A 20,690-nucleotide genomic window follows, 5' to 3' on the forward strand; every position below is an offset into this window, starting at 1 on the left:
GTTATCTCTGTATAATATTGGTCCCTAAAATACTGACTTAAAACAGTTCCATTAATTTGTTGTGCTCATGAATGTGCGGCCTGACTGGGCTCAGCTAGGCAGTCCTCACTCTTTCTTCTCCTTTTAAGATTCCAATTACGTGCTTGGTAGAACTTTTCATTGTGTGCCATATGGCTCTTACATTCTTTTCTCATTTCTCTAAAATTATATTGCATATTTATTCTGTCTTTTTGATGTACATTTCACAATAGAAGGTTTTTGTCAACTTGAGAGATTCAATAGCTTTCTTGTCAACCCTAAAGGACCAGTGTGGAGAGTAACTGAAGCAATAAACAAACAAAAAGTACACTGGGCCAGGCATGGTGGCACAACAAATATTGTGATTTAATATCTGATGTATGTAATCCTGGTGCTTTGGGAGGCCGAGGCAGGTAGATCACCTGAGGTCAGGAATTCGAGACCAGCCTGACCAACATGATGAAAGCCATCTCTACCAAAAAAATACAAAATTTAGCTGGGTGCTATGGCGGGAGCCTATAATCCCAACTACTTGAGAGGCTGAGGTGGGAAAATTGCTTCAAGGACCTGCAATGCAGAGGGTGCCGTGAGCTGAGATCACGCCATTGCATTCCAGCCTGGGCGACAGAGCAAGACTCCATTTCAAAAAAATAAAAAGGTACGCTGTACACTGTAAATTGAGATTCAACATTACCTGGATGTGGTGCCACTCCCCAACCTGGAGGATCACCAAGGCAGGGCTGTCATTACACACCTATTGCATATAACAGTGGTTTCTCAAGATGAGAACCTCTTTTAATCCCTTTTCCCCGCCAAAGAATCAGACTTTACATTGTAGAAGTTGTGATTTTATTATCTAATGGTGTATGTACGGCATAAAACATTTGGATTACAATAAGATTTTTAGACAAATATGTAGGTTTTAAAAATTAACCAATAGTGTTTTTATATATTTGAAAAATAGCATTACGTATATGTATAAAGCATATTATTTAGTCTGTAGGAATGCTTGATATGACATAGATTTGTGGACCTCTTACATTAACTCCACACTAGAGTTCTACACGTGTAAAGAAAATCTGTAGGCTATAACTTAATATGTTCAGCAATAAAGTCTGTTAGGCAGTCATATTTGCTCTAAGAAGAGGACAGCAAATGTTCTTTTATCTCATGAATACTTACTGAATATCCACGGCCGTCAAACCCCATACTGGAGACTACATACTTCACGTGACTCATTCTTACTCTCTGCCCTCAAAGAGCTCAAGATCTAGAAAGGAGACATATGAATGATAGGCCCCCTCCCTTCCTCACCAAGGCCTTACTGAGTCAAGATCCCTGGACCTGACTCTTCTGGTGATTAATTTTTTCCCAGAAGATTCCTCAGTCTGCTGTGTAAATAGGTGTCTTGTGGCTCGTACACGGTTCAAAGTGAAACTGGACACCTGACGCCTACACAGATAAACACTCTGCCAGTCAGCTGTGAAAAGTGGGACATGAGTGGTTGAAACCACTACCTGAGCTCCAGAAGTTCAGCAAATGTTACTTCCTAGATCTCAGATGTGCTGAGATCAGGAAGGGTTCATGGAGAAGTTGCCTTTGAGCTGTGCCTTTGAGCAGTCCAGGTGGAAGAAAAGACTCTTGGTGATCAGCTATGGAATCTGAGCTCTAGTCAAAAGACAAAGTGAAGCCAGCAGGGAAACGGTGCACTCACAGCAGTGCTTGCATACGGGCACCTGGCAGAGTGTAGCTGTTTCATAAATATTCATGTTCTGAGGGGCTTGAGAGAACAAAACCGAGTCCAGTTGAGGTCACTGAAGTGCTCCATGGGTCTGTGAGATGCCCAGGCCCAGGACCAGGTGATGGCAATGAAAGGAGGGCAAAAACCAGTGAGAGGCCCTGGAAAGAAGAATTGCCTGGAGAGGGGAATTGAGTTCAGCTCCAAAGTTTGGTGCCTCTTCTCTTTCTATTCTTGATACCCTGGTTTCCTGTACACACCCACACAAACCTTAAGGTAGAAGTGAAAACAATGCTGTCAGCAGTTTCACTTCTGATCACTGTCATTGAATTCATGCACTGATATGTGGCTCCTGCTCAGAAATTTACCTGGCAATTATGAGAGTGTGGGGAGCAGTGTATGTCACATTCAGAATGTTGGTTCACTTCTCTGATATCACCCTTCCTGAAAGTGTCCTTATCCAACACATGATCACCAATTGTCACATGATTGTGTGACTGCCATGGGGGAGCCCAGGACACAGCACACAAATCAGATTAGTTCAGCCTGTAAACCGAGCCTTTGCTTAATACCCTGGAAATGCCCTCCACCCCTCAGCCCTCAGGCCTGAAATCCTATCATCCCTCAAACCCAGTACACCTGTCCTCTGCCCACCCACACTCTCCTGGCCTTTACCTCGCCCTCAGCATTGACCAGTCCCCTTCAGGACACTCGCAGAGTCCTCTGGAACCACCCCCCTCAGCTCTCATCCCTGGTTAGGCACTTGAGGGCTGTTGAAGTCTTACTGCTGTGGCCTAGCACCTCACACAGGGCCACATGTATGACATTTAGTTGGCAATTCTTAAATGTTGGTTAAACTCATCTGTTAGCTGCTAGTAGGACAATTCATGTGTCTCTTTTGGCAAGGGTAAGGTTAACGGTTAGGATTTTAGAGACTTCTAGTTACACTTTCCAGTTTTCTTTTGCTTCTCTCCCTATTCAAACCAGCAGGAAAAGAGAGTAGTTCAGGGGTCGGTACCAAAATCCAGAGCCTTATCAGGGGGAATAGACAGGAAGGGACAGATCTCAGAAACATTTTAAGAAATTGAGAGACAGAGTCTGAGTATAAATCATATATTCGGGGGAAGGAGGCAAATGGCTTAAAAATTTTTTTTTATTGGGAGGCCAAGGCAGGTGGATCACGAGGTCAAGAGATGGAGACCATCCTGGTCAACATGGTGAAACCCCCTCTCTACTAAAAATACAAAAAATTACCTGGGCATCGTGGCGCATGCCTGTAATCCCAGCTACTCAGGAGGTGGAGACTGCAGTGAGCCGAGATTGTGCCATTGCACTCCAGCCTGGGTAACAAGAGCGAAACTCCATCTCAAAAAAAAATAAAAATAAAAAATTACAGCACCGTGTTGTTCTGAGTCAAAGATGACTCAGGCTTCAAGCCTGGATGATTGGATCATAGTGGCAGCTATTACCTTTAAAAAAAGGAGGAACAACTTTGGGGAAGATGTTGATTTGCTTTTGGATGGATTGAATTTAGACTATTGTCAGGACACTAAGTAGACACGTAATGCAAACAGTTGTTTCAATAGATGAGGGTGAATGTTAAGGATCAGAGAGGATTCCAAGGCCTTCCTAAGGCATAGGAGGACTCAGGCACTGGGATACTCTCATCAGCCCCATGCTTTTCTTTCTTTTTTTTTGAGACGGAGTTTCGCTCTTGTTACCTAGGCTGGAGTGCAATGGGGCGATCTCGGCTCACCGCAACCTCTGCCTCCTGGGTTCAGGCAATTCTCCTGCCTCAGCCTCCTGAGTAGCTGGGATTACAGGCACGCGCCACCATGCCCAGCTAATTTTTTTGTATTTTTAGTAGAGACGGGGTTTCACCATGTTGACCTGGATGGTCTCAATCTCTTGACCTCGTGATCCACCCGCCTCGGCCTCCCAAAGTGCTGGGATTACAGGCTTGAGCCACCGCGCCCGGCCTCCATGCTTTTCTTTTCTTTTCTTTTCTTTTCTTTTTTTTTTTTTTTTTGCGATGGAGTTTCACTCTTGTTATCCAGGCTGGAGTGCAATGGCACGATCTCGGCTCACTGCAACCTCTGCCTCCTGGGTTCAGGCGATTCTCCTGCCTCAGCCTCCTGAGTAGCTGGGATTACAGGCATGCGCCACCATGCCCAGCTAATTTTTTGTATTTTTAGTAGAGACCGGGTTTCACCATGTTGACCAGGATGGTCTCGATCTCTTGACCTCGTGAGCCACCTGCCTTGGCCTCCCAAAGTGCTGGGATTACAGGCTTGAGCCACCACGCCCAGCCCGCATGCTTTTCTTAAGGAGAAGAAACCTACCTCCTCTGAGATGGTGGGGCAGTGGGGAGTTGTGATGGTCATCCCAGGGATTGGGTTATGCCCAAGTGTGAGATCAGAGATGTGTTTGAGGCCGTAGGGAGCAGTGTATGTCACTTTCAGAGTGTCAAACTTGGGACCACTCAGCAAAGAGATCAAGGGCTGGGTGAGGATTCAGCAATTACAGAAGATCTATGTTTCAACATAATATTCTTTTTCCTACAGATTTAAAGCTTTTAAAGTGTAATATTGACACACATTTTAAAACAAGATGAGTACATAAAGGCTATTTTTGACACTTATGAAAAGATATTAAGCCCTCCTTTAAAGTTAAACCTCTCTATACCTGACCTTCTCTCCCTGCCTTTGTCCATGCCGCTAAGATTACTGTCTTTAATTCAATTCAAGGAGCTTTTATTGCATGTTTACAATGAATTACAGTGTTTTGGGCACACAGAGAAAAAGAAAACATAACCCCTGCTTTTAAAGACTTACAATCTCATCATAGAAGCCTGACATACATGCAATAAGCTATTAACCACCATTGCAAGGCAGCATAGATACTGACTGATAGGACATATGGGTGTCCAGGTCCCCTGGAGGAGATAGAACTGGAAGTGGACCCTGGATTATGGGTAGAATATAAAAGTTGGGGGAATGGGAAGGAACAGGAACAAAGGCATGAAGGTGTCATTGACCACAATATGTTTTAGGGGAATACTGGCTTCAGCACATGGGGGAAAATGGCAGATAATTTTAGTTAGGCAGGGTAGGGCCAGACTGAGGAGCCCTATTTAGCTAATACATCTTGGTTGCAAGTGCTAGAAACTGATGTGAGCAGGCTAAACTGTATAACATGGTGATTAGAGCTCAGATTCTGAAGTCAGATGGCCTTGGTGTGAATCCTGATTTTATCTACTGCTAACTGTAGTGGGCAGGTTACTTAATTTCCTTGTCCCTGTTCCCCCATATGTAAAATGAAGTAATACATGTACTTATTGGGAGAATTAAATAAGATAATTTGTGCAAGGTAATTGAAAGTTTACCTGGCACATACTAAATGCTCAGGAAGTGTTATCTTTTTTGTTGATAATATTGATGATGTTGATAATGATGATGATGAAGCAAAGGAGAACTTATCATAAGGACACAGTGAGGCCTTATGGAATTCAAGGTCAGGAATGTCAGTAGATTTTAATATGGGACTAGATCAGAAAGCCATCAGGGAAAACAGAAAGCCATCAGGGACCCAGTCAGCATCTTCTGCTTCTCTTAGGAGAACTATAACATGTTTCTGTTCTCAAACAGAGCAGTCTTCCCTGCTTCTCTGTTCTCATGGAATATGTTCGCCCTCAGCTCCTGAGCTCATATGGAACAGTTCCAACTACCAGAAGAGAAGCACGGCTGCCTCTTAGTATGATTTCAGACTTTCAGGAAGGAAATCTATCTTGTCCAGAATAAGTCAGGTGTCTACTTCTGGTCCATTCAGCTGGGTCTGAGGACAGGGTCATGCAGTATAATTTGGGCTGCCCATCTTCTAGATGGGGGTCAGTTCTTAGAGAAAGGGATGACTCTTAAGCTCAAAAGACAAATCAAGCTCTTTCCCTCTGGTGTGCTACTGAAGATCCTGGTGTCACCATGGGCCGCTGCCCGACCTGGTGTTAACAGTATTGTAAGAACAACTCAAAGCCTCGCTTCTTCCGAGGTATTCCTGATGCCAAGATTCGCATCTTTGACCTGGGGTAGAAAAAGGTAAAAGTGGATGAGTTTCCACTCTGTGGCCACATGGTGTCAGATGACTATGAAGTGCTCTCCTCTGAAGCCCTTGGGGCTGCCCAAATTTGTGCCAATAAGTACATGATAAAAAGTTGTGGCAAAGATGGCTTTCATATCTGAGCACAGCTCCACCCCTTCCCCATCATCCACATCAACAAGATGTTGCCCTGTGCCAGGGCTAGCAGACTCCAAACAGGCACGTAAGGTGACTTTGGAAAGCCCCAGGGCACTGTGACCAGGGTTCACATTGACCAAGGCATCATGTCCATCCACACCAAGCTGCAGAACAATGTCTTTCCTAATGCCCAACAATAAATCCTACTTTCTGTCTACCAAAAAAAAAAAAAAAAAAAGACAACTCAAAATGACTAGACATCTACCAGAGCAGTGGTCTCCAGCATTTTTGGCAACAGGGATGGTTTTGTGGAAGATAATTTTTCCTCAGACCAGTGCGGTATGGGAGAGGTGGTGAGGGGAATGGTTTCAGGATGAAACTGTTTTACCTCAGATTATCAGATTATTATTAGTTAGAGTCTCATAAGGAGCACACAACCTGGATCCCTTGCATGCACAGATCACAATAGGGTTCACAGTCCTGGAATCTAACGCCACAGCTGATCTGACAGGAGATGGAGCGCAGGTGGTAATGTTCACTTGCCCAGGGGTTGAGGAATGTACCAGAGCATTCTAGCCTTCTGACCTGAGGAATACGATTTTTAAGACAACGGTGTTCCTTTAGGAATTCCAAGGGAGGATATCTGGCAAACAACCATCGAGGTCTCAGGATCTGAGTGAGAAAATGAGTAAATTCTATACTTCAGATTCTATTGAGGATTATGTTAAGGAAAATTCCATTCCAAATTTGTCTCTGAAATAGATCTTTGTGATCCAAGAGTGAAGATAAGTTATACGTATGCAGCAGATTATCATTTTGATATGTTAATCAATGTAATTTTTTCCAAGAATTGTCTGTGACCCTATGACTCTATCCTTTTTGGGCAGTAGGTGATGAAAGATCTGCTGCCTCAAGGAAGATTGACAGAGCAGAAGCAAAAACAAAAGAGTCAAGGCAGATTTGTGGCTTTTGCTGTTTTTAAAAATGATGTGGAATCACATCTGATCAAGAAGGACAATAAAGATTAGAGTAGCAACTATCACACTAGAGAATAGAAAACCAAAGCTGGTTCTTTGAAAAGATCAATGAAATTGTCAAATCTTTAGCTAGACTTACCAAGAAAAAAAAGAGAGAGGACTTAAATTATTAAAATCAGGAATAAGAGAGGAGACATCATTACTGACCTTATAGAAATAAAAAGAATTATAAGAGAATATCACAAACAATTGCGCACCAACAACTAGATAACAAATAAAAAGGACAATTCCTAAAAAGGTACAAGTCACTGAAATTGAATCAAGAGAAAAAGAAAATCTGAATATATCTGCAACAAGTGAAGACACTAGATTACTGAAAAACAAAAGAAAAGCCAATGCTGAGATGGCTTCACTGATGAATTCTGCCAGTGATTAAGCTTTAGTTGTGAAAATACTTTCCAGGACCACTTATTTATTCATTTTCTAACAAATATTTGCGAACCTACTATATGCTAGGTACTTGGACAAGACAAAGTCCCTGCTGGCCAAGGGCTTGATTTTTCATGAGAATATTTGTAATCAAGGCACAAGTTTGTGAGCTGCTGACAAGGGAAACTATTGTGAACTCACGGAGTCTGCACAGGACTTTACGGAGCACTGGGGTTGTGTGCCAAACTGTTTATCTGACTGCAGTCACCTCCATCCATGCTTCCATCTCTTCTCTCCTCTCCCCTGTCCTTCTGCTTCACCTTTTTCTCCTTCCATTGATGCAGCCATCCCTGCTATTCAGAGTGAGTACACCAGTCCCCTTTGCTGTTAACCACTCTGCAGTCACTAGAAAATCTCACAGCTGTAGGACGCCAGCTGTGAGAGGAGTGGAAGGTCTTTCCTACGTCTGTTCTCAAAGTGTGGATCATCAGACCTTGAAAGAGGATGGGAAGTCATTTTCTCCCTCATCAACCCATCCCATTCTCCCCCTGCCATCTTGTGCTCCAGATGTTGAGGACAGCATTCCAAAATGCTGCTGACGATGGACTCTCTCCTACTTGTCACCAAGCTGTGTCAGTGAGAACCAAGCTCTCACAGCCTCTAGTGCAGAAAGGGCAGAGGAACCTTAAACATCATTCATCTGAAAATTTAGTGATGGTTAATAGAGGAATGTCTCCTGGGGTCTGAATCTTTTCTTTTCTTTTCTTTTCTTTTTTTTTTTTTTTTTGAGACAGAGTTTCACTCTTGTTGCCCGGGCTGGAGTGCAATGGCATGGTCTCGGCTCACTGCAACCTCCGCCTTCCAAGTTCAAGGGATTCTCCTGCCTCACACTCCCAAGAAACTGGGATTACAGGCACCCGCCACCACACCCAGCTAATTTTTTTTAATTTTTAATAGAGACAGGATTTCACTAGGTTGACCAAGCTGGTCTCAAACTCCTGACCTCAGGTGATCTGCCTGCCTTGGGCTCCCAAAGTGTTGGGATTAGAGGCATGAGCCGCAGCACCTGGCCAGGTCTAAATATTTTCTGTAAGAAACACTAGCACCCCTTATAACCTTTTTTTCATCCTTTACAACCTTCTTCCTTAGTCAACTGAAGTTTGTCTGTTTCACAGTCAGCTGCACTGGGCACGTGAACTGTACACTGGACATGGCACCATGCAGGCCCCACACTTGGTTTCATGCTCTGCTGTCACCATCTTGAAATTCTCAACTTTTTGAATTAGGAGCCTGTATTTTCGTTTTGCATTGGATCCTGCAAATTATGTAGCCAGTCACACAGGGCTGCATTGTGGACCTATAGGCAGGACTTCTCTGTTGTGTTTCTGAGGCTGGCTAGAGTGGTGATGAATCACCTGGCTCTGGGGCCGGAGCTGGCATTTGAATCATGGCTCCTTTACTTACTAGACCTGTGGTCTTGAAAGTTCCTCAGCCTCTTGGTTGCTTTATCTGTAAAGTGGGATAATAATAGCATGTATTTCATAGGCTCGCTGAGAAGATAAAATATGTTAATACATATGAAACACTCAGAACAGTGCTTGGAACATAGTAAAAAGCTGTGCGATGTTGGATGTTTTGTTGCATGGCTATTCCAAGGTCACATGGCTCTGTATCTTTTGGCAGTGCATCTTGCATTTGGTGGTGAATCTGCCTGTTGAACTGAATTAGTTCTGTAATAGTCTCTGTTCATGAAAAGACTGCAGCAGAGTGAGCAAAGTGTGTGTGGAAGGGAGACCCAAGCTCTGCTTTTGCTCTGCCATGGAGCAGAGTTCTGTGTTAGCTCTCCCTTTTTCCTAACCCCACAGACATGACCCACTACTTAAAGCCGCGTTTCCCAAAGTGTGGACCTGCATGATTTTAGGTACCACATGGACCCAGCATTAAACAACATTCCATCTCATGGACAGTTATACATGTTTTATATTCTTTGCATCCACTGATTACATATAAAAAAAAGTCTCCACTCAGTGTTGATACATTTTTAACAACTATCACATACTTGTAAATTTTTCCTTTTTAATAAAGAAAAAAATGTTGCCTCCTGAATATGAAAGGAAAAAAAAAAAAGTAGGAAAAAACAGGCCCAGGGCTTTGAGCCTGCATCAGACCATAGTATCTAGTTGGAATGTTAAACATTATAATGGTCTCATTGTATTTGTTTCTAGGATTAATTTATGAATAGAGAAACTAGTTTTTCCATGTAAGGTAATAATCCAAAGTTTCTGACTTGGAGCAAAATAACATGTGAGAGAGTCTAACAGTGTTTAAAAATAAGAAAATATTAGCAACGAAACACAGGGCTATGGTCAAAAGCAGAATGGAAAGTGTGAGGCCACTGAAAAACAGATTGGGTCAGTTTAACAACAGTTAGCATAAGCATCACAAAGTATAATTTTCTTTCTTTTTTTTTTTTGAGACTGAGTCTCACTCTGTCCCCCAGGCTGAAGTACAGTGGCACAATCTCAGCTCACTGCAACCTCTGCGTCCTGGGTTCGAGTGATTCTCCTACCTCAGTCTCCTGAGTAGCTGGGATTACAGGTATGTGTCACCACACCTGGCTAATTTCCTGCTGATTTTTTTTTTTTTGCATTTTTAATAAAGACAAAGTTTCACCATGTTGGCCAGACTGGTCTTCAAATCCTGACCTCAAGTGCCTTGGCCTCCCGAATGGCTGGTATTACAGGCATGAGCCACCGTGCCTGGCCGACAATATGATTTTCATCACAGAAATGTAATACACATTTGGAAAAAAAAAAGCAATGAGCAGTAGGGAAAACTAAGGACGAAGTATTTGCTAAGCAGTGTCTCCCAGGATAGCAAATGGAAGCGCAGCGTAATATAGCTCAGGATAAGAGCTAGGTAATACAGCCAGGGAGGAACCTTGGTGGAGTAAAGAGGAGTAAAGGAAAGAAGCGTTTTTGGTTTAAGGGAAAATAGAAAATTGCAATCCTATCTAGTACGGAACATGTGCATTCTTTAGACGTGACTGCGATCATGCAGACAGTTAGGCATCTTTGTGAGCCTCACCTGTCCTTTTGGTTGCATTTCCAATGCCTGGACAAAGGCTGAAGCTCTGTGGTGTCCTGGCTGATTTGGCCTGTTGCTTACATCATTCTTCCGGTCTTCATTGTGAAGAGTGAATCAGCAAGTCAGTGGTTTCCTTGTAAAGCACAATTTATTTATGTTTTTTAAAAAGTGAATTTTAAAAATAAAAAAATCCAGGGGGAACCTGGATTTGTGAAGGCGGTGAAGGCTTGTGCCATTTCTATTAGTTCTCCACCCACTTCCCATCCTCTCTCCACCCTTCTCTGTCCTGCTCTATGCCCTGAGCCTGTTGATGCCATGTCAATGTGTTATTTGCCTTCTGGCTTCTGTTGGCGGGGGGTCCTTAATGGAGAGCACTAGCAGGTAAGTGGGGGAGGAGGAAGAGTGGAGTCAGAAAATCTGTGCTCCTGCTCCCTCCCTGCGGGTTGCTGCTGGCTGGTTGTGTCCCTCCACGGCAGGTCTGCAGCCCCTGCTGCTTTCCCTCCTTCTCTGGCCTCTTCAGGACTAGGGTAGTAGCAGCTTCTACTGCCACTAGTTTCAGGGAACTGCATTATCCCTGTAGTTTCCCCACGAAATACTATTGCAAATAGTCTTTCTGTTAAATTATTCTCAAATAACCCAGACTGAGCGCACCATCTGTTTTTTGCTGGGATATGGCTGATACAAGTTTATTTACAAAGATCAAAGTTAGGGAAACGCTAATCCAGAAGAAATCTACCTGTATTCCCCAAAATCTCTCTGATCTCTTAAACCTTCCAGATAGCCAGAGGAGGTAATGGTCAGGGTTGGTAAACGGTGCAGTCTTCCTCCCCATCCTTCATCCCCTCTCTTGTTCCAAATACTTCTTTCAGTTGCTATTTTAATAGAGATAATGTAATACTGTTTTCTCCAATCCCACAGAGTATAAATCGCAATCTTCTGTAAGTAACAGAATTCCATTCAAGTAAAACAATTAAATGATTCGGGTACTCCATGAAGTTTTATTCTTAAAAAATTCTTTATTCTATAAACGTTTCTATTGAATCCTAAGTACAGATGCCCAAGGAGATGAAGCAACTGCAGTTAAGTATGCATAGGAAAGCTCAAATGGGTATGTACAGAAGACGAGCAATGGAAACCAAGTTCTGTCAAATGAGTTCTTCCTCCCCTCCAGGATAGCTAATTATGGGGAAAATAAGAAAGAGCTTTGCCTTTCTCCTTAGTAGTAATGGTCTACAGTAAGCTGCACGCACACATCCCTCATCACAGCTCCCTCAGAGAAAAAAATGCAGGGACATGTGTCTTGCCCAGGTTAAACTATACACAGGCTATCTTCAGATTATGAGAAACAGTCACACTTGCTTGTAAGTTCACTGGTTCAGGTAAGCAGACCATCTTTTTACTGTAAGAGAAGAGCAATAAGAGAGCAGGTTCTTGGTTGGTCAGGAGGCAGGGCTTGGCATTGTGTGGCTTTTGAGTTCCCGTGATGTCTGGTGAAAGAAGTCTGCAACCACCTACAATTAAAAGCCAGTTCCTGTGGTCCAAGTGCCCAGGGGTGGTAAAGCTGATGACATAAATGCCTTTAGAGGATGGGAAAGGGGATGTGGATTCTGGATCCACACCCATGAATGTGACCCATGACACATTTGGAGTGAGGACATGGAGGAGAAAATATGCAATGAGAAAACTTTGTTCTAATAAAATCTTACACAGAAACCAAATATGTAGAATAAATACGGTGGAGTTTCCCCAATCCAAGATGGTCCCACAGGAGGTTCTGGAAAACCCTGGGTCTCTATCATCTCTGCTTCTAAGATGTTAATCACCATCACAGGATTGAACCTCAACAGGCAGCACATCTATGGCCAGGATTGATCCTTGATATGTGTGTGTGTGTGTGTGTGTGTGTGTGTGTGTCTGGGGCGGAGGTGGATGCTGGGGCTTACCTGTCATGGACAGGCAAAGGAGCGGTGCAGAACTTCCCAACAATGGTAGTCCAGTCTTTTTTCCAAACTCGACTGGAAGACTGCAACTTGAATTTTACTTGGTTTATCTGGCACTGCGGGGTGGCATGGGCTATGATTCCTTTCCCCTGCCACTGCTGCTTAGGGCTGCAAGAAAAGGGGAAAGGGAAAGTCAATGACTGCAGCACTCACTGCCTGTACTTCCGCTTCGGCTCTGCTGGGGCTCTGCTGGGGCTCTGCTGGTGGCACTGGTTGTCTGTCAAGCACCAGCGGGTTGGTTCCTTACCACAGTCCTTTGTGTCACCCTCACCAGCCCCTCTGCCCCACGCCTACAGCTCTGAATATGACCAAGAAAGTCGTTGTTGATTTTCTAGAGTGAACAAGTGGACACTGCAGCGAAATCGTCGCTCTTGGATTTTCGTATCTGGAAAAACTGTTCTGTTCCTCATTCTTGGATTCCCAGCTGGAGGAGACCTTCACTTTCAGATCCAATTACCCAGAAATAGAAACCTCTTTTAGGACATTTCTTTCAAAGAATTTTATGTAAGAACTACTTTGTTTTAGGCTAGGTTTGAATGTGTGGGTGGAAACAGCAACAACAAGAAAACAGATCATGAAGCACAGACAGAGCTGCGTGGAACCCAGGTTTTGTCTTTCCAGTTGTACAGCTTTGGACGAGTAACCTAACCTGGAAAGGTGGCTGTGGAGGCACATAGCAACTAGGTCTAAGTCCCAGCTTTCCTACATGCTGCTATGAACTTAAACCACAGGGTTTGGTTCATACTGATTTCAGCCTAGGAGGCTCAGAGTGAAAACAGCATCCAGTTCTCTCTTAACCCTCCCTCTTGGCTTTGCCTCTCAGATTTCCCATCTGTTTAAAGATTCACCACCTTGGAATGAGACAAAGATGAGTGGGGGGCATGAAATGATCAGCCTAGCAGGGTGCTTTCCAAAGGACTGTGGTACCCCCTTACCTACTAAGTACCCAAGACAAAAGCAAAAACTCATGAGATTTTCAGTGAGGAAAGTCTTCCTCCTGGGTGCAAGGCACAGCCCAGCCAGCAAAGCCTGAGGCTGTTGAGTGGGGGATCAGGGAGGGCGCCCAGCAGGGTGGCACTGCACAGCCCTGGGGTTGTGTGTGTGAGAGGTGGGGGTTGGAGTCAGTTTAGTTTAGTTTTGTTTTGATTTGGATGGAGTTTCTCTCTCGTTGCCTAGGCTGGAGTGCAATGGCAGTCTCAGCTCACCACAACCTCTTTCTCCCAGGTTCAAGTGATTCTCGTGTCTCAGCCTCCTGAGTAGCTGGGATTACAGGTGTCTGCCACTATGCTCGGCTAGTTTTTGTATTATTAGTAGAGACGGGGTTTCTCCATGTTGGTCAGGCTGGTCTCGAGCTCCTGATCTCAAGTAATCCGTTCACCTCAGCCTCCCAAAGTGCTGGGATTACAGGCATGAGCCACCGTGCCCAGCTGGTGTCTATTTTTTAAAGCTCTCCAGGTGATTCTAACATGCAGACAGGGTTGTGGGTCATTTTCGTGACTCTTGCCAGTGTTGCCGGACCTACCAATGGGCTAGAAGATTATGAAAACACCTTTCTAGAAGTAGCACCACCTTGAGCTGATCTAATGAAAGGTACTCGGCCGGGCGCGGTGGCTCAAGCCTGTAATCCCAGCACTTTGGGAGGCTGAGGCGGGTGGATCACGAGGTTGAGAGATCGAGACCATCCTGGTCAACATGGTGAAACCCTGTCTCTGCTAAAAATACAAAAAACTAGCTGGGCGTGGTGGCGCGTGCCTGTAATCCCAGCTACTTAGGAGGCTGAGGCAGGAGAATTGCCTGAGCCCAGGAGGCGGAGGTTGTGGTGAGCCGAGATCACGCCATTGCACTCCAGCCTGGGTAACAAGAGCGAAACTCCATCTCAAAAAAAAAAAAGAAAGGTACTCGGCTAATTGATAGCCAGACACAAATCTGCCAGGCCCCGTGGGCACCTGCAGGCCTGTGTTGCAATCCCAATGGCTGTACCTAGCTGAATGACCTTGGGTGAGTCGGGAGGAACCCCAGCTAGTGGCCATGGGTTTGAGAGCGAAGAAATGTGCTCCTTTCAGCAGAAACTTGTAGTGCCTCTTAACAGAGTTCATGTCCGACATCCCAGCCTGAGAAATATCTCCAAACTCGCATCTGATCTCATCACTGTCCTATTTAAAACTCCCAGTGGCCCTCCAAACCACTCTCAGAATAAAAACCTGTCCTTCAAGGCCTGGCAGAGTCTGGCCCCGACTTACCTCTCTAGCTTCACACCATCCCCGTCACCCCAAATCTGTGATCCAGACACACCCGAAGTGTCATATTCTCCCTAAACCTGGCCTGAGTAGTTCCTGGAAAGCCTTGAAATCTCCGCTCATCATATCATTAGCCTCTGTCAGGATCCATCTTCTATGCTGTCACTCTTAGGGCATTGCTCACACATTTACGTATCTGTGCACTGGTCATTTCTCTGTTTGCTCTGGATTGATCTATTCCCCTGCAGTTTCCCCCACCAGCAGGTTCCAGCAAGGTCTAATCCAGTGGAAGCAAGCTCAGGTGGGCGGCTTTGGGCAGGGATTCCAGAAGGACTGCAGTTCCCATGGGTTCAGCTCCTGCCAAGCAGCCTACCCCATGGACCCAGCTTTTCCAGCATCATCCCTGCTCTGTCCCTCTAGCCCGAGGCCGGTAGTGGCTCATTGCTCCTGTTGTGAGTAATCTCTGCATTGCTTCCTCATCTTTCTTGCAGTTTTCCGGCTCATCCAACACACTTGTAATGAGTGCGCTCTGCTAAATTCCTTCTCTTGGACCATCTCTGTTTTCCTGACTGGACCCTGACTGAGACAGTGACATTATCTGACAGTGCCTCCCACTAGCTTGTGAATAAGTAGCCAGCTGCTTTTTAAAGAAGCATGCACCATGGTTGCTGACTTCCTATCCCCTGCAGGCTGTGGATCCCTGCAGTTGGGGTTCTTTGCCCTCTCACTTCAAGCGTGGTCCCACCAGTCCCTAAGCCCAAGTCTTTTTTTGGGAAGGGAATGATTAGCCCCAGTTCCAGGAATCACCCAGCATCAAGCCCTCCTGGCCACTAGTCTGGCCCTCAGCTAGCACTCATTTGCTGACTGGCCCTGTGCCTCAGATTCTGTTCTGGTAACTGACCTAGAACTGCTCCCCTTTCCCAGGACTGGGTGCTCTCCAGGCTCTGGCTAGCCCTCCCTGGGCTAGTGACTGAGGCCCTCCTACCTACTGACATCCCTGATACTCATACTGCCTGGATTCCCGAGTGCTGTTTCCTCTCAGGGGCCTGATTCCTATGTCCTCTCCACCTGCTGGGACATGCCATTCCTGCTGCCTGCCTGCCCTGCCTGCTCTCATCTGAATTTGCTATGCTTGGACCTACTACTGAACAGCTCCCAGCATGTGCCTGTGGCTGGATCTGCAGTAGGTGCTGTCCCTAGCCCAGCCAGCTGGGCTCATGTATCAGCAATTTCACAGCACCTGACCTGGGATGTCCATGTGTGTCAAACGAAAAGGTAACCGACTCCTAAGGGGAGGGGCCAGCCAGGTGGGACACTTACGTACATGGTGATCATAACCGAGGAGGTGACGTTACAGCTAAGGAAGGTAACCTCGATGTTGGTGTCCTTGTTTCTCAGTTCCTTCATGTGAAACTCCACCAGGTTGTGATGCGCTAGGAAACCAAAGCACAGCAGAGACTGGGCCCAAGGGCAGAAGGCACAGAGAGCAGCAGTGAGGTTGGGAATCTTAGTAGCTTAGTAGCTGTGTGCCCAGGAGCAGTTTATTTATAATCTCAGATCCTCAGTTTTCCCAAGTGTAAACTGGTGACAATAAAAATAGATAACCTAGAGGTCTGAAATAAATGGGTTAATAGGTATGAAGTCCTCAGGACAGTGCCGGTGCCTAGGAAGCCTTCAGTAACACTAGTTTTTGTTATTTTGTAATACTAATGTTTCACTTCCCCTTGTTTGGTGACATTTTCATGGTGGGATGATCTTATCCAAACAGCGTCTGTCATATGCAGCTATCCTTTGAATGTTTGTGTCCTCTCCAGATTCATGTTTAAACTGAATGCTCTGTGCAACAGTATTGAGAGGTGAGGCCTTTGGGGGAAGGGATTAAGTCATGAAGGCTCTACCATCATGAACGAAATAGTGCCTTATAGAAGGGCTCAAGGGAACTAGGCAGGCCCTTTTTCTGTGTCTGTCTGAGAGGGCGGACACAGAACACAGTGTCTGTCCCCTCTGGAGAATGCAACAGCAAAGCACCTTCTTGGAAGCAGAGAGCGCAACCCAAACAGACATGGAATGCCAGCGCCTTCACCTGGGACTTCCCAGCCTCCAGAACTGGGGGAAAATAGATTTCCGAGTTTTGTAAGTTACCCAGTTTCAGGTACTGTGTCATAGTAGCACAAAGAAACTAAGACATAAACTAAAGAATTAACTCACAAGGCTGGGCACAGTGATCCCAGCACTTTGGGACTCATGCCTATAATTCTAGCACTTTGGGAGGTGGACGGATCACCTGAGGTCAGGAGTTTGAGACCAGCCTGGCCAACATGGTGAAACCCCGTCTCTACTAAAAATGTAAAAATCAGCTGGACATGGTGGCGGGCACCTGTAATCCCAGCTACTTGGGAGGCTGAGGCAGGAAATCACCTGAACCCGGGAGGCAGAGGTTGCAGTGGACTGAGATGGTACCATTGCACTCCAGCCTGGACAACAAGAGTAAAACTCTGCCTCAGAAACAAACAAAAAAGAATTAACTCATAAGATATAGCAACGGCGCTGCTCCCCACACACCCAGCGTCAGGGAAGGAGGCTGTGTGTGTAGGAGACTGCTCCCCTCCCTGCAGTCGCTGGTTGCTTATGTGGCATCTGGACTCTCCCTTGAGCAGTGTGGATGCTGGAGCTCTCAAAGTGAGTGTCGCCAACATAGACTGGGTGTGCAGCTTGTACCACGGTGATACCCCTGGGACCTGCTGTCCCTCTGGCAAGAGAAGGTAAGAAAGATTACAGGCCAGGCATGGTGAGAGATGCTTGAAATCCTAGTACTTTGGGAGGTTGAGGTGGGCAGATTGCTTGAGCCCAGGAGTTCAAGTCCAGCCTGGACAATGTGGCAAGACCCCATCTTTACAAAAAAACAAAAACAAAAAATTAGCTGGGCATGTGGTATGTGCCTATAGTCCCAGCTACTTGAGAGGCTGAAGTGGGAGGATCACCTGAGCCAAGGAGCTTGTGGCTGCAGTGTACCATGACTGTGTCACTGCACTCCAGCCTGGGTGACAGTGGGAGACCCTGTCTCAACAAAAGAACAAGTAAAATTTTTAAAATTTAAGAAAAGCCAGGCACGGTGGTTCACACCTATAATCCCAGCACTTTGGGAATCTGAGGCGGGCAGATCACCTGAGGCTAGAAGTTCAAGACCAGCTTGGCCAACATGGTAAAATCCTGTCTCTACTAAAAATATAAAAAATTAGCCTGGTGTGGTAGTGGGTGCCTGTAATCCCAGCTACTCAGGAGGCTGAGGCAGGATAATTGCTTGAACCCAAGAGGCAGAGGTTGCAGTGAGCCGAGATGGCGCTACTGCACTCCCTCCTGGGCAATAGAGTAAGACTGTCTCAAAAAAAAAAAAAAAAAAAAAAAATTAAGAAAAGAAAGATTACAGTTTCCCTAACACACTGTCCTTTCTTTATTAAGGGGTAGGTGCACCTGGTGGCATTTTGTAATCATTTTAGTGTCAGAAAATTTTTCCCGGGCTCCTTTGGTGATGAGGACACAGCTAGAGATGCAGATCTTCGCCTCTCCTCTACCTGTACTTCTTCATTTGTCACATTTTATGGGCTAATTTTGGGGAGAGGAACATAAACTTGATGCAGGTGAACTGAGCACTAAGTTGGAGGAGTGCTATGGCCAATCTGGGCTCCCTGGGGCTAGTAACAGGGCTCACCAAAAGGTGCCAAGATGCCAAGAACCCGAGAAGAAAAGAGCCTTGCATGCTTCCCCTCCATGGAGGAGGACATCGGACACCGCATCCCTCTGTCTCTCCTTCTCAGTTGTTACTATGGAATATCAATTGTTATGGGTATGGGCAAGAGCTGAACTGGAATGGAGGATATTTGCAACGTGGAAAAAAAAGCTAACTTACATAAGCGTTTGGAATTTAATTATCAGGGCTGAGTTCCCTATATTATATTATGAATACTTCTTTCTTTGCTAGCAGGTATCGTTAAGAAAGTTTTCTAAGATTCTGTGGTAGGTAACGGTCGTCCACGCAAGGGTCCTTTCGTCACTGAGAAGAGATGGCTCTTGCCTGCGGTGATGGTGGTTAGCAAGATGAACAAAGATGTGCAAATGAGAGCAGCGATTACCAAAAGTTGATAGAAACTGGAGAAAGAGAACAACTCAGAGTTGCCAAGACCTAAATTAATTGAAAGTGGCTGGAAGGGTCAGTTGAGGTCACACTGTAAATAGGTAATTAAAGAAAAAGGGCTAGAACACGTTACTGTTGATGACTTGGTGGTGAAATCACTCCAAAACGCGGAGCCCTGGTACCTGACAGTGTAAAGTATGAGCTCCTACAAAGAATAAGAACGTTCCTTACTCAGCATGCCAGCCTTTAAGATTAAATTAGATCGTGTTGTTCTGTGGTTTTATTTCTGAAAGTAAAATTTGCCATAAATTAGAAAACAGTTTCCCAAAATAAAATCCTTTTTTGTGTGATGGTATACAGTTTTCAGTAATGATGTATACATTGTATTGATTTTTTTCCCCTAAATGTGTTATTTTAATAAATATCTCATGAATGAAAAACAAACAAAAAAACAAAAAAACCAGGTTCTTGCTCTGTTGCCCAGGCAGGAATACAATGGCACAATCAGCTTACTGTACCTTGAACTCCTGGGCTCAATCAATTTTCTCACCTCAGCCTCCCTAGTAGTGAGAACTACAGGTGAGCACCATCATGCCTGGCTAATTGTAAACAATTTTTGTGGAGACAGGGTCTCACTATGTTACTCAGGCTGGTTCAAACTCCTGTCCTCAAGCGATCCTCCCACCTTGGCTTCCCAAAGTGCTGGGATTACAGACGTGAGCCACTGCACCTGGCCTGCTTCTTCCTTTGCTAAGTTACCCTGGAGCCCCCAAGGGAGCCAGGCCTAATGTTGGGTGGGTGGGAATTGGTAGTGAAATCAAATCTGCACAGGAGCATGTCTCATATCGTACAACACAGAGTCCAGGGTGGCTGGTCAGGAGGCCTGGATCCAAGGCCCAAACCTGCTGCTTACAAACCATGCTGTTTTGCCTGAGACAGTGAACCTCTCTGTGCCCCAGTTCCCTCATCTGCAAGCAATAGTCCCCAACATTATCACACAGGACATGGTAAGGATGGAGTGAAGTAATAGAGAGAAGGTACACTGTGTGAAAAACCATTCTATGAGGGATAATATTGTTTAAAAAATATTATTTGGTAGAAGATCCTCTGCCCATGCTGGTGCATGCTCGGCACAGGTCAGCATTGCTGAAGTCAAAGCAGGCAGAGGGTGCTAGGCATGGGAGCCCAGGGCCATGATGGCCTGAGAGTGGCTGGAGAGCTGCTGGCCCCTACCCCCTCTTGAACATACCCATGTCTGTCCAGGGAGAGCAGGGATGACCCAGCTTCCACCCCTAGAAGTGACAGCTCAGGGCAGAGCCTGAAGGCAGGCAGGCCTGTTTCTGTGCCCCTCTGTGGTGTTGGATCAAACAGGGCTATGCTTCTGGGAGCGTGGGGAGGTGGGCTCAGAGCAAATATGAAACAGTCAGAAAATATATGACTCTGTGAATCCTCTTGGCAGGGACCTTAACCTGCTTTTAATCTCCAGGCATTCCCCACACGTTCCTGCTGGGTGTATTCTAAGCTGCGCAGACACAGAGGCGCCAGTTCAGGTTGCTGTGAACCTGCCCAGTTCAGGTAACAGTTTCCCTAACACGCTGTCCTTTCTTTATTAAGGGGTAGGTGCACCTGGTGGCATTTTGCAATCACTTTAGTCTCAGAAATTTTTCCCAGGCTCCTTTGGTGATGGGGAGTGGACCTATTCCAGCAGCTGGAATTCAAAGTCAGGATGTCTGGTCTTGGCGGCACCACCTCAACCACCAGACAAAACCTCCTCCTGCATGCCGACTCTGTGATGGGGTGGTGCTGACAGAAGGAAAGCAGAGAAATATGGCTTACAGACAG

The 20,690-nt window shown here is 45.5% G+C and overlaps 1 protein-coding gene and 2 pseudogenes across 3 annotated transcripts in view; 2 read left to right on the plus strand and 1 right to left on the minus strand.

Moving 5' to 3' along the window:
• Positions 1-5,733: 5,733 nt before the first annotated feature.
• LOC120367148 (large ribosomal subunit protein uL16-like) lies at positions 5,734-6,173 on the plus strand (annotated as a pseudogene).
• A 3,861-nt stretch (positions 6,174-10,034) lies between these two features.
• PLA1A (phospholipase A1 member A) overlaps positions 10,035-20,690 on the minus strand; it is a 39,887-nt gene continuing 29,231 nt past the window's right edge. The window contains exons 9-11 of one of the 3 annotated variants that reach the window (XM_074404311.1): positions 16,041-16,149; positions 12,423-12,587; positions 10,035-10,612 (exon numbers count right to left, since the gene is read on the minus strand). In XM_074404311.1, the coding sequence (XP_074260412.1) occupies positions 10,594-10,612; positions 12,423-12,587; positions 16,041-16,149 (293 nt within the window). In that variant the 3' untranslated portion in view covers positions 10,035-10,593. Of the gene's footprint in view, positions 10,613-11,032; positions 11,879-12,422; positions 12,588-16,040; positions 16,150-20,690 lie in introns of those variants that run through there. The other 2 variants (XM_010345948.3, XM_003935413.3) reach the window with 2 other exon arrangements.
• Positions 18,640-19,100, plus strand: LOC101027582 (transcription and mRNA export factor ENY2 pseudogene; annotated as a pseudogene).

This window comes from Saimiri boliviensis, chromosome 8 (assembly GCF_048565385.1).
Source record: "Saimiri boliviensis isolate mSaiBol1 chromosome 8, mSaiBol1.pri, whole genome shotgun sequence".
NCBI classification, from domain to species: Eukaryota; Metazoa; Chordata; class Mammalia; order Primates; family Cebidae; genus Saimiri; species Saimiri boliviensis.